Here is a 13,644-nt window from a genome sequence, read left to right on the forward strand (position 1 = left end):
GCCTGATGCTGGGCTGAAGGCAGTCCTGGGTCTGGATTTATTATATTTATCTGGGGGTGTCACTTGTTTGGGTCTCATGGATATACAAGGAGGCGCCTTCATTGGTACTTCCTCTATCCAACCCCCCTGCCCCGTTTTGTTTTGTTTTTTATTGTAACTAGCTGCTTGCTCTCTCTGGCCACCAACCTGACTGGGCCCACGAGACTTTTCAAAACTGTTGGTTTCACAAGCTAAGGAGACTAGGGAACGAATAACCCTTCCACTCCTCCAAAGGACCCGGATGCCCCAGCCCTGGGAGCCCCTCGGTTGTGTGGGGAGGCAGTCCAATAGCCAAAAGGCATTCCATAAGTGCTCAGTAGGCACCAGGCATAAAGAAACAAGAACAAAAATGAAGACAGCCAGCCCTCGAAAGGCTTGCTTTCTATTGAGAGTGCAACACAAAAACCAGGAAGCAAATATCTACGAGATATCCAGAGGAAATCCAAAGTGGCACCTGGGAGGGGTGGGGAGAAGGGGGACCCCTGGGAGAGATGAAGCCTAAAGGGAAGTTAAGACTGATAAGGTGGAGGTGAGGAGAGACTGCAATGAGGGTGGGGGGGGAGCAGTCTGTGCCTGGTCACAGAGACTGCTGATGAAATGATGGGTCAAAGGACCACCAAGCAGGGCAGGCTGACTGAAGGAGATCATGAGCATGAAGGACAGTAAGGTGCAGTGAGGGAGGGGTCAGGAAGATAGACTAGACCTTTTGGGGAAGGTCTCTGAAGGTCAAGGAGAGGCCTTTACGTTGCCCTGGAAGTAAGAGGGAGCCCCTGGAACTTTAGGAGCAGAGGTGACCTGGTCCAACCTGTGCTTTAGGTCCAACCTGTGTCACCTCTGGCAGCTTGTAGAGGATGCCATGGAGAGGGAAAAGATGGTTTAAGGAGAATAATTGGGGGGGGGGTCCTGCAGTGCTCTAGGTGCTAAGAAATGCTAGTACACTGACTGGTGCTTCTGTTAGTGGAGAAAGAGGACAACGGAGGTCAGCGCTGAGGTCTTGGAGTGTGACACCCATCAGCCTGCCCATCCTAAGCTAAAAGTGACCCTCTCTGATTAGGGCTGCTCTCTTACCTGGAGCCATATTGCACACAAGGATGGGGAGATGAGGGTTCTCACTGTCCATCCGAACTTTTAACGTAGAGACCCCTGGCTCCAAATGTCCCCAGCCACCACTGTGTGACACTGATCCTTAAAACACACCTCCTCTCTGTTCTAGAACATAAGCTGGGTAACACTGGCCACCTCTTTAGGCTTGTCAGCCAAAGTACTGAGGAAATCCATGGCCCCGGCAGAATAAATGCACCTTTCAAAAATCAGCCCAGCCAACCTCCCCTCTCACTCAGTCAGAACAGACACTCTTAGAGGAAAATCATGCGGGGGAAATTGAGACAGCTCCAGCTCTACTGGGCTGCCTCCATGCTGGGGGAGAATTTCGGAAACGAGGCTGAAGTGCCCTGAGGGACGCTCCCCTCCCATGCCCAGGCTTCACCTTGCCCCACTTCCAAGGGGTGCGATTCCGTTGTCACACCCAGGAGAGGGGAAGGAAAGGGAATACGCCTTTCTATCAGCCTAGCACGTGCTCCAGGAGCTGTGCTAAGCCTGCGCATTTGATCCTCACAACCACCCTTCGAGGCCGGTGTTCTGATTATCTTCATTTTACAGTTGAGGAAAACCAGGGCAAATAAAGGTTAAGTGACTTGCCCAAGGTCACACAGCTGGCATATGTCCAAGGTAAGATTTGAACTCAGGTCTTCTGGATTCCAGGCGCAGTGCTCTATCCACTTGTCCACTAGCTCTGTCCTGGGGGACTGAGTCAGGGGTTCTAGGGACAAGGTTGCTGCCCTTCAGGGACGCCCCCGCCCCCCCTCCCCGTCCATGCTGAGCCTCTTATTACCGTCGTTGGGGGCGGGGGGGCGGGGCTGAGAATCGGAGGTCCTCATTACAAAGCTGCAGGTCCTGAGGGACGATCCCCGCCTCCATGCCCAGGCTCTTCTCTTCCGTGCCCCAGCCCCAATCCCAGGCGCTCCCCCGATGCTGTTCCACGGACCGGGGGCCAGGGATGAACTTAGAACTTAGGCAAGGAGCGATGCCAGGGCACCCTGAGAAGCCCAAGGGAGGCCAAGGGCAGCTCAAGGCAGGAGAGGGGAGGAGAAGGGGCTCCCTCGGAGAGCGCACAGCTTTGCTTTGTCTGGTGGGGCGCCGCGTCGCGTATGAGGTTCGGTCTGTCCCACCGCACCCCGCGCACCTTCCGTTAGGAGCGGAGGGAGTCCAGCGACCGAGACCCTCGGGCGCGCAGCAGTCACCAATTACTTAAAGCGGCCTCTCCCGCTGCAAGGGGGAGGAGGGCATGGGAGGAGCGGGGTCAGGGCATCATCCGCAGGTGTGCGCCCCGCTGTGCCTGGTACCCAGGAAAGGGACAGGAAGACGAGGAGGAGGAGGAGGAGGAGGAGGAGGAGGAGGAGGAGGAGGAGGAAGGGGGGAAGGGGGAGCGGGAGAGGGAGCAGCGGGAGCGGGAGCAGAGGGAGGAAGGGAGTGGGCGTCGCCGGGAGCGCCTCCTGCCTACCCACCCCCAGGGGCTCCGGAGGAGGGGCCGGCTCCGCTCAGGGCTCAGTTCGGCGCGCTGCGACTCCCAGTCCTTTCTAATCCTCCCTGCTTGGCCGGCCGCCGGAGCCTGGCCGAAGGACAGACGGTTGGGCCACAGTGTCTGGGGAGGGTAGCGCTGAATTTCGAGGCTGCGTGAAGGCACCTAGTCCCTGGAGCCCCCTCATCCCTCTGGCTGGGAGCTGCAGACATGAGCCAGGATGCCTTTGACCTCCAGACCCTGCCTTCAAAGGACAAGAAGGACTCGGAAGAGGGTGAGTCCAACCCAGTTAGGGAACGCGATGTTTGAGGGGAGGAGGAGAGAGACAAGGGGGAGAGGTTGCTGTCAGGCAAATTTGGCAAAGGAGTCAGCACTTGGACCATGGCGCGAGCCTGAGGAGGAAGGGGCTGCCTTTGCTCTTGGCTCGTCTTTGGATGGGAGCCCGGATGCCTTCGGAGGCAGATTCCCCACCAGACTGACCTGGGCTGGGTCTAGGGACAAGGGAGCCCTGTCCAGGGTGCCTTAAGGGGTGCGAAGTGTCACGTAGACCAGTTAGGTGCCAATGGTCAGTTTCTTGATGGCGCAAATAGCAATTTGAAGAGAGTTTTAAGACCTGAAACTTTGCCTGTGCTCCATACCTAAATGGAGCTTTCCAAAGTTCCTACCCCCACCCAAGGGCAAAGGAGCTGGGCAAGCTATCCGAAAGTCTGGAGGCGGAGTCCACGCCAAGAAGTGACTCCTTTCCATAAACCCGGGCAGATAAATGACAGCAAGGCGTTTCGGATGTTTTTCCTGGGGGACTATTAATAAACACATACTATTTTGCGCTTAGATTTACCAATGATAGAAAGGAACTACTCTGGCTTAAAATAAAAATGGGGACCGCAGAGGAACTTAAAGGACCCAACAAAAATTGTGTGTGTGTGTGTGTGTGTGTGGTGTGTGTGTGTGTGTGCTCAGAGAGAGGCAAGCAGAGGGAGGCAAACATGGAGCTTAAAGCAGGACTTTCACTGACACCCAGGACCCTCCGACATACATCAGAGCTTGGGATATTTTTATACTAATAATTTTAAAATAAATGACCCTGTCCAAGTTCACTGGAGGGTTAGTTTTTTCCTCCTCTCCCAGTTCAAAGGTTATTAGATAAACCTCAAACTGGGCTACTTAAGGAAGGGGGATGGAAGGCTAAGTTTTATTTAATTGTAGGGCAGGATGATCTTAAATGAAATCACAGCAGTGAGACTTTCTGTGGCCTACAATCAAAATGCCAACTCAAACCGGTTACTGCTAAGTATAGACTGGGGAGTCCTTGCCTTTACTTTCTCGTTCTCTCGTTCCCTCTATCTCTCTGCATTCCCACGGAGACTGCTGTCCCAGAGTCTGCTTATTAAACAGGCAAATATTTAACTGGAGTTCGGCCCATTTCTAAAAGTAACACTGTGTGTTCATCAAATTATTACAGACCCCCGAGAGTACCCCAGAGAGCTCAGGGAATTGGGGGTCAGGATGAAGGGAAAGGAAGTAGCTGGGGTCTGAAGGGGGAGAGAAGACAGAAGTAGGAGAATAAGACTTTCCAGCATGTCAGCCTGAAAAAAGAACAGAACTTTATTCCAAAGCATTGCTACCCTGCAATAAGCAAAGGCCTTTGGGAGCAGGAGGGTCACCCCAAACTTCTGTTTTCATCAGTGTAGGAAATTCCCAGTGTGAAAATCCTCTCCCCACCCCACCCCCAGATCAGCAGCTCTTCTGTAACTTAGATTCTAGATTTAGATGAACACACATTTATTAAGTGCCTACCATATGCAAGAGTTTTACAAACATATCATATGTTCTTGACAACAACCTTGGGAGTTAGATGCTGTTGTTATCTTAATTTTTCAGATGAGAAATCTGAGACAAGAAGAGGTTAAGTGATTTGCCCTTGGTCAAACAGCCAGTATCATCAGAAGTCACATTTGAATTCAGGGCTTCCAGAATCCATGGTCCTTTGTCCACCTTGAAACACTGGGTGACAGTTAATAGTTATTATTATTATCATCATCATATTAAATATAGTAAATAGAGACCCCTATTTTCATTGACTTGAAAGACCAGTCTTTACGTGTCTGCACTTGGGGGCTAGAGGAAAGAACAGGAAGGGTTCTGTAATCCTGTAGAAAGTAAGCGTCTGAAGGGCAGGGCCTGGGGTTCAGTTTTGTCTTTGTACCCCCAGGGCTTGCCCTAGGACCTTGCTAAGAGGAAGAGATGCTTGACAAATATTGATTTTATTCTATACCTTGGAAATGTTCCTGGAGTGGGAGAGGGGTCACTTTCTGTAGGGTTTTGCTCCTCAGGAGCAGAACTGCACTTCTCACTAGGTCTTTTAATACAAAAATGTGTGTGTATGTGTGGTGTGTGACGTGGGGGGGGTGTAGAATTCATCGATGCCAATGCGTCACAGAGCTTAGACCACAGGAAGCTCATAAGCTTTACTTAGCATAGCCCACTGATCAAAGAGATCAGAGAGCATTATCTAAGTACTTGCTATGTGCCTGGCACTAGGGGTATGTGCTGGGGGTAGAAAGAAAGGCAGAATCAATGCTCAAGGAGCTCACATTCTAATTCGAGACACAACATTGACCTACAAGGTACACATAGAATAGATGGAAAGTGATCTTGTTGGGGGGGGGGGTCGAGGGGAAAAGCTCCAGCAGCTGGGGCAGGGGGAAGCTCTAGCAGCTGGAGGGACCAGGAAAGTCCTGCTGGAGTTGGTCTCTGAGCTAAGTCTGGCATGAATGTAGGAAAAAGCATTGATGAAGCCTATGTGGCAAACACTGTGTGCTAAGTGCTAGGAGTATAAATACAAAAGACAAAACAGCCTCTGCTCATGAAGAAATTACTTTTAATAGGGGATGGCAGCCAGGGATGGGGCATTTGGTCTGGGAAGTCAGGTGTGATGAGTGGAGTCCTAAGGTGATTAACTGATACATCCTTACAGTGAGTGAACAATAGAAAGGGAGGAAGGGAAGGAAGGAAGGAAGGAAGGAAGGAAGGAAGGAAGGAAGGAAGGAAGGAAGGAAGGAAGGAAGGAAGAAGGAAGGAAGGAAGGAAGGAAGGAAGGAAGGAAGGAAAAAAGGGGGGGGGGAGGGGGGGGAGGGGGAAGGGAGAAAAGGGAGGAGAGAAGAGAGGGAGAGAGGGAATGAGGGAGGAAGAAGCATTTATTAAGTGCTTACCATGTACAAAAACACTGTCAAATGCTGAGATACAAACAAGAAAGCAAGGCATCCCCTACTTTCAAGGATCTCACACTCTAATACAGAGAGAAAACACATATAAGAGGTTTCCACTACAAGTCAGATGGAAAGGTTCCATGATCCTTAGGGTGCAGCAGAAAGACTGGTGGTAGCACATCTTCTTTAGTATCATTTTCACTGATAAAACCCCATGGAAACCATTCGATGTGCCAAGGATCTTGTTTGGGAGAGCTTTCTTTGCCCCAGGTCTTCAGCAGCTGTGGCTGCAGTCAGAGTGGGGAACTTCAGCACCTGCAGAAATAATTGCCAAGCTGAATGTCCAATAAGTGGGCTTCCCTCCATGAGGGCTGTGACATCCGCTCTGGAAGCTGGTGGCCCAGAGGCTGCTTCCCCTCCCAGGGCTCTTGCTATCTATCTGCAGCAATCAGTCAGGTGTCATTGGTGGCAGAGGCAAGGATGTTTATCAGATGCCTGTACTCCCAACAAGAATGGGATAGGCATGGGATAGGAGTAGGAGGCAGGCAAGTATGAGTACAGTGGGGCTGAATAACAGGAAGAAGTGTGGGGAGCATGGTGGGGCAGGGGCCAGCATGCCCAGTATCCCACAGTCTGAGCTGGACTGCCATGCCTGAGTGTAGAGACTGGAGCACAGGAGCATAGCCAGCTACATGAGGATGGCCTGGGAGTCCTGAAGAAGGGGTAGAGGAGAGAGTATTCCAGGCACGGGGGCAGCCACAGGAAAAGCAGAGATCGGAGATTGAGTGTTACGTTCTAAGAACAGCAACAAGGTCAGAGTTTGTGGAGGGGAGTAACAAATAAGGAGCCTGGAAAGGTTGGAATGGGCTGGGTGGTAAAGGGCTCCCAATACCCCCTCCCTTCCCCCATCCCCCCCAAAAAAGGATTTTATATTTGATCCTGGAGGTAGTAGGGAGCCACTGGAGTTTATTGGGGGGGGGGAGGTGACATGGTCAGACTTGTGCTTTCTGAAAATCACTTTGACAGTGGAAGGGAGGGTGGATTGAAGTGGGTAGAGGCTTGAGGAGGGGAGAACAGCTGGATGGCTATTGCAATGGTCTAGGTGAGAATCTGACTCGAGCGAGAGGAGGAGGGAGTGGTAGCTGTGGAAGCAGAGACAAGGGGAAGTATGACTATAATGGGATGGTGTTGACAGTGCCTTCAGAATAACACTTCTGTTCCCATTTCTTTTTGTCAGTCTGTATGGACCTTGGGTTGGAGAAGGGCTCCTAGGTGCTTAGGGCCAGTGTGATGATGGGCAAACTTCTCAACTGCTCTGTGCCTCAGTTTCCTCATCTGTAAAATGGGGATAATAAAACCAAACTTCCATTCTACCATGGAGACACAATATGAACGCAGATCAGGAAACACAAGGAAATTTGAGAAGAGCCAGGGAAAGCGAGGACTCGCCACCTGGGTGTTCCCTGTGGAGGTGGGAAGGGGAACTTTCTCAGCGGGTCCAATGTCTTTAGAACTCTGACACCATCATTTACATACGAATGCTCCTTCCTACGCACCCCCAGCCCTGGGGCTGAATCTGAGCCCTCCTAGGCAGCCACTTTACCAGCCACAGGCTGGGGTGGGGGTGGACGTGGGTAGAAGTCCAGCTTATAGCGGCAGCCAGTGAAGAGTGACCGGGAGCAAGGGTGATTGCAGGAAAGAAGATGGGGCAGGAGAGGCTGAAGCCAGACCAGGACAGGGCCGGGCAGCCTGGCGTGGTCGCCTTTCCTTTATCCTATGGTGGTAGTGCCCCAAGCCTTCTTTTCTCTCCTTCAGTCACAGCTGTGGTGCCCTGAGGGCAGTCTGTCTGGCAAACCACCTCCGCATTCCCGGCCGATGAATGGCCCCCTAAAAGGAGCACTGGGGAACCCAGGCCGTGGCCCTGGGGTGCGGGTGGGATGGAAGAGAATCTAAGCTTCCTAGTCACCCAGGGTTGAAGCAATGTGCACTTTCTTGAGCTGCTTCTTAGCATGTAGCGTAGAAGACCTTGTGCATGGCCCCATGGGACGGAACCAGGAGCACTGGGTGTGAATGACAAAGACGAAAACTTAGGATCCGTGTCAGGGAAATGTGTCTAATGGAGAGGGAGGGAGCAAGCTTTTATTGAGTGCCAGCTGTGTGATGGACACTGAGAAACACTTCACAAATATTATCTCACTGGACAGCTTCCCTTCCCTGGAGGGCTCCAAGTAAAGGCTGGGTGGCCGCTTGTGGGGAATGTCTGGTCTGAGCCATCTGCCAGCCCTGAGATCTGATCCTGGGGTCTTCAGTGGTAAGAGATAGGGGTGGGGAGCAGGAAGAGCCCTGGGATTGGGGGTCAGGAGGGTCTCAGTGGCTCTGCCACAGTAGCTATGGAACCTTGGGACCATCCCTGCTCTTCTCTGAGCCTCAGTTTCCCTCCTGTAAACAGAAGTCTCTGAAGGCCTGTCCAGCTCTGATGGGTCTATAGTCAAAGGGCCAGTGAGGTGTGTCTGCTGCCCATCCCATCCACCCTCTCCCAGGGCAGTAAGGAGGCTCTTCTGGGGAAAGGATGGGCCAATTGCCAGTACCCATCGTTGTCTTATACCTCTGGTTTTCATGGACTTTCCCCCAGATAGGAGTACAGGGGCTGTCCTGTGGCCTCAGATTCCTACTCCTGGGAGCTGCTGGGTGTATCTGGGACCCAAGGAGTGCTTCCCAGGCTGCAGTATCACAATAACAGTCCAGGAAACATTCTGTGGTCAGTGGGCAAACACTTGTCAGCGTAGTGCATAGCCATGGGTGGAGACTCACACCTGCCAGGGATGACCCACCCAGCTGGTCAGCTTCATTCTCTTTCTCAGGCCAACTGGGAGGGGCTGGGCTGGGGTTTTCTGCCAGTTGTTTTTAAGCATGTCTTGTGGGTTGAGCGAAGCGTAAGGGCAGGGTTTGAGGCCTGGAATCCCAGCTAAGGGAGGTACTTACCAGCGCTGTGACTTTGGGCATGTGCCTTAACCCCTCTGGGCCTTGGGCACCTCCTCCAGGTCCAGATTAGCTGGCTGGCAAACCACAGGCCAGACTGACCGGTTGACCTTTTTTTTTCAATTGCCCTTGAGCTAAGAATGTTTTTTACATTTTTTTTGAAACAATAAAACTTTATTTACCAACGTAAAAGCCATCATTAACATCCATGGGGATGGGCGGGGCCTTGGCCCAGGACTGGAGTTTGCTGACCACTATACTGGATGATGCCTAGGCACCCTTCCAGCTTTAAACCTAAGATCCCAGCACGCTTTGTTTTCTTGGGGCCTCAGTTGTTAAATAGGGAGTTGGATTAGGTAACCTCTGTCCCTTCTGGAGTCAGCAAGGCGGCTCAGTGGATAAAGCTCTGGACCTGGAGTCAGGAAGACAAGAGTTCAAATCCAGCATGCATCAGACACTCACTAGTTGCATGACTCTGGGCAAGTCACTTAACCTGTGTTTGCTTTAATCCACTGGAGAAGGAAATGGCAAACCGAGCCAGTACCTTTGCCAAGAAAACCCCAGACGGGGTCACAGAGAGTCAGATGTGACTAACCAGCCACCACGGGCTCCCTCCTAGCCCTGAATCCTCAGGGGAGGAGCTCCTTCACAGCAGGGACTGCCTTTTGCCTCCTCACCTCCTCTGTGCTAATCACAAAGCTTGGCATGTAGTAGGCAATTAATGCTTCTTGACAAAGTTCTGTTTCCATGTCTATAAAATGGGGTCTTGGACTAGGTGACCTGTAAGGCCCCTTCTGCATCGGAATCAACGATCCTGACCCAGGAGTCTATTGGGAAGCCTGCAGTCTCCTGCAGGAAGTCCTAGCCAGTTCTGTGGCTGCACCCTTGTTTGCTCCTGGGCTCAGGCAGTGGTGGGCAAACACTGTCTCTTTGGCATCCTTTGCCTTCTCTGCTCTGCCCACATGGCACTGGTGGGAGGTGTGCTGACTTCTTGGATCACTTCATCCCAGACCCTGATGTAGTCCTGATGGGACAATGGGTTCATCTTTTCCCCTGCTCTTTTTTGGAGGGTGGGGCCTGGTGTCAGAAGGCCCTGCCATTTAGCAGCAGCATGAGCGGATCCCGATCCCCTTCCCTGACCTGGCAGTTATCCCCACCCTTCTCACTCCCAGGGTGGTCCCAGGGCAGGCCCCTACTATCTCTACTTCTCTAGTCCTGTGATCTCATGGTCTGCTCAAGCTGGATTTAGCTAGCCCAACCTCACTGGAGGAAACGGAGGCCCCAAGAGGGGTGGGCTGGGGGAGGCACTTCATACTCCGAAGGTGTTAAGTTCAACTCGATGAGGATTAGTTGTTGTTATTATTGTTGGGTTTTTTTGTATGTTTTGTTTTGTTTTTTGCCAGCTGCTACAGGCAATGGACAGCTAGGTCCATAGGGCCTGGAGTCAAGAGGACTCATCTTCCTGAGTTCAAATCTGGCCTCAGACACTTGACACTTACTACCTGTGTGACCCTGGGCAAGTCACTTAACACCGATTGCTTCACCAAAAAGCAAAAAAAAAAGTAAAACAAAACAAAACAAAAGACCGTTAGTACAATGTAAGATCCTTGATGGATGACAGCGACTGATTGGTTTTGTTTTTCTTTGTATCTCTAGTCCCCCAGCACGGCAGGACTCAGGCCTGAGTTGGAATCCTAGCTGTGCTCCTCTAGGCAAAGCACCCTCTCTATGATTTAGTTTCATCATCTTTGAAGTAAAAGGATTGGCCTCTGTGCTCTCTAAAGGCATGTCCAGCTCTAAATCTACGATTCTGTGAATCAATATTTATTGAATTAAACTGTAAAGGACTCATAAATGGTGAGTGTCTCAGGCTAGGCTTCCCAGTTCCATGCCTTCTACTTCAGTTTAGAGGACTGCAAAGGCTAACGTGAGGGTCTTCGAGTCAGAAAGGCTCGGGTTCCGAGTCAGCCTCTGATATTTCCTAGCTCTCTCTGCCTATGACTTTGACAGCTCTGAAAAACTCTGCAATCTGGGGCATTCTGTATACCTGAAGCATCTACCTCACCTGGCTGTTGTGAGGAGCAGATGGGAGGCTGCAAAGGAAGGGCCAGAAAACCTTAGAGCCCTATGTCAATGTCAACGATCATGTTTATTGTTGAAACAAATGTTTGGTTGCTACTATGAAAAACAAGCAAACAGGCAAGTGACCAGAGGTGCCATCTGTCACAGAGAACCCTCCACTTCCATAGAATAAACCAATACAGTGGCCATGTTTCTGACAAAGTATGCCTCACTCTGCACCTGTGCTCCACCACTTCTCGACTGATGTGGATGGGAGGTAGGTTTCACTCTCAGGCTCAGGTCCATCACTGGCCACTCACTGACTCAAATCCTTCCCTCTTGTTTCCCTTTATATTATTGTGGCCTTTGCCAAGATTATTCTGTCAGTCCTGTTTACTTTGCTGTGCAAAAGAGATCTCTGCAAATTTCTCTGAATTCTCCAAAAATGTCATTTCTCACAACAGTAATAGTCCATTAACTTCATTACTGCGCTTTATCCAGTAATTCCCATTGATGAGCATCCATTTGGCTTCTGGTTTTGTTGATGTTGTTGCCATTGCCAAAAGCACAATGTCATTATAAATATTGTGGCACCTGTGGGACCCTTCTTTCTATCTTTGACTCCCTCGGGGTACATGCCTCGCATTAGGGGTAAAGAGCATGCACAGTTCCTAACAATTCCAAGTAGTTTTTCAGAATGGTTGGGCCAACTCACAGCTCCACTAAAAACTAGTGTGCCTGTCTTCCCCCAGCCCCTCCAACACTGGTCATTTTTTCAGCTGTGATAATAAGAATTGTTATTTTATCAACAAAGATGAGAACCATCACTCTACCCACTGACCTCTGCCAGGCAGGAAGCATGACAGTTTCCCAAAATCCAAGCAGAAGCCATATTTCAAATAGGAAGTTTAACAATGAAATCCTCACTTCATTTTCACCAAGATGATCATCTTCTGTAATGCTAGTATAGGCATGTGGATGGCCTGCTGTTGGACATTCCTTAATGGATACTGAAGTTAAGCCAGTGGAAGAGACAGAGTTCATTTAATTTTATAATGCCTCACCTTAACATGCTCCTTTTCTGCTCACAAGCTTCCTAAAAATGAGAGCTGTCCCTTGGAAAGCACAATGGACTGCTCCTGAAAGAGAGTGAGCTCCCTGTCCCTGGGGGTCAGCAAGCAAAGACTGGATAACCACTTGGCCAAGATGCCAAGACAGAGTGTTCTTAATCAGGTCTGGGTTGGACTCATCTAGTATCCATCTAGCTTGGAGAATCTGAGCTCCTGTGCTTTCTTACAAATCTTCAGTAATTCATCTCGATGAATTAACTCCAGTTTTTCCTGTCTATGTCTTCTTTGTACATGGTTGTTTCTATGTTTTCTCCCCCGTTAGACTGTGAGCTCACTGAGGGCAGAGACTGTTTGCCTTTCTTTGTATCCCCAGCACTTAGCGTAACAGCCAGAACATACTAATCAATGAAAAAATGCTGTTTTCTTTGGTTGATTGCTGTCAAAGCATTTTGAGGAGTGGGAGGCGTACTAACAACTGGGGGGAGGGCAAGGCAGACTTTCTGTTAAACAGAAGGGTTGGACTAGATGTTCCCTAAGGTTCCTTTCCAGCTCTCTGTCCTCTGATTGTTTGGGCACCAGCTCCCTGTAGCTCCCTGTGACTTGTCATCATAAATCCTGATTGCTCATCCACGCTCATTGTGTAGCATTTGCTCCCTCTCATCCCTATCAACCTCCCTTTCTTTCCTTCTTTAAAGTTTATGTCCTTCTCAAAACCTTCCTATCAGCCTTTACATTTATTAAATGCCCCACATCTTCCCAAAAGGACCTTTTGTATGGGACCTAGTTTACCCTATCCATGTATCCTTCACTATTTATTCTAAATCCAGCCTCAGACATGACCCTTGGCAGATCACTTGACTTCTTCTATCTGCCTCAATTTCCTCATCTGTAAAATGAAGATGATAATAGCACCTACCTCCAAGAGTTGTTTTGAAGGTCAAATGAGGTAATATTTGTAAAGTGCTTTGCAAACTTTAAAGTGTTATATATATATGCTAGCTATTATGTTATCATTAATATTATTATCTAACAATCTTTTTCCGTTATTTTTTTTCCACCGCTTTTCAAGTTTTTATCACGTTTCCCCATTAAGGCTAAGGACTATGTCTTGAATTTTTTTTTTGGTGAGGCAATTGGGGTTAAGTGACTTGCCTAGGGTCACACAGCTAGTGTTAAGTGTCTGAGGCTGGATTTGAACTCAGGTCCTCCTAACTCCAAAGCCAGTGCTCTATCCACTGAGCCACCTAGCTGCCCCTATGCCTTACGTTTTTATAATGATCTTCTTCCTACACTCCCCCTCTAAGTAACCATCTTCAGCTCCTCTGAATTTTTGTTCAGACTTCAGTAGCACCAGGGACCTTAGATTCCATTGCACAGTTTTGTTGAATAGCCCCTATTAACTTGTTGCCTACCCATCCCCAGAGAGGCAGGATGAGGGTATGACAAGCATCAAGAGTCTTGTGTTGATGCTGGAGGAGGTGATGAGGACAATGAAATGCTTACGTGTCCTATTGCCAAGTGTGAGCTCCTCAGGATGAGTAACATGAGGTCCAAAGTACCCTGGCCATTGGAATTCATATCAATATAACACTCACCATCCTCATACCCTGGATGTCTGAACAAGCACCATGTCAGAAACACTCCCATAATGAAAACAAAGTGGTGGGTTTGCCCAGAGCTGAAAGTTTTTATACATAAAGAAAACAAC

At 49.8% G+C, this 13,644-nt stretch overlaps 1 protein-coding gene across 5 annotated transcripts in view; it reads left to right on the forward strand.

Moving 5' to 3' along the window:
• The window catches only part of ANO1 (anoctamin 1), a 186,609-nt gene that overhangs the window by 20,271 nt on the left and 152,694 nt on the right, over positions 1-13,644 (forward strand). Inside the window, exon 1 of one of the 5 annotated variants that reach the window (XM_020970770.2) lies at positions 2,652-2,891. The exons of the other annotated variants lie outside the window; for them this stretch is intronic. Within the exon in view, the coding sequence (XP_020826429.1) occupies positions 2,828-2,891 (64 nt within the window). The 5' untranslated portion in view covers positions 2,652-2,827. Of the gene's footprint in view, positions 1-2,651; positions 2,892-13,644 lie in introns of those variants that run through there. 5 annotated transcript variants of the gene reach the window in all.

The sequence above is a fragment of the Phascolarctos cinereus genome, unplaced genomic scaffold (assembly GCF_003287225.1).
Source record: "Phascolarctos cinereus isolate Bilbo 61053 unplaced genomic scaffold, phaCin_HiC Scaffold_9;HRSCAF=440, whole genome shotgun sequence".
Lineage (NCBI taxonomy): Eukaryota > Metazoa > Chordata > Mammalia > Diprotodontia > Phascolarctidae > Phascolarctos > Phascolarctos cinereus.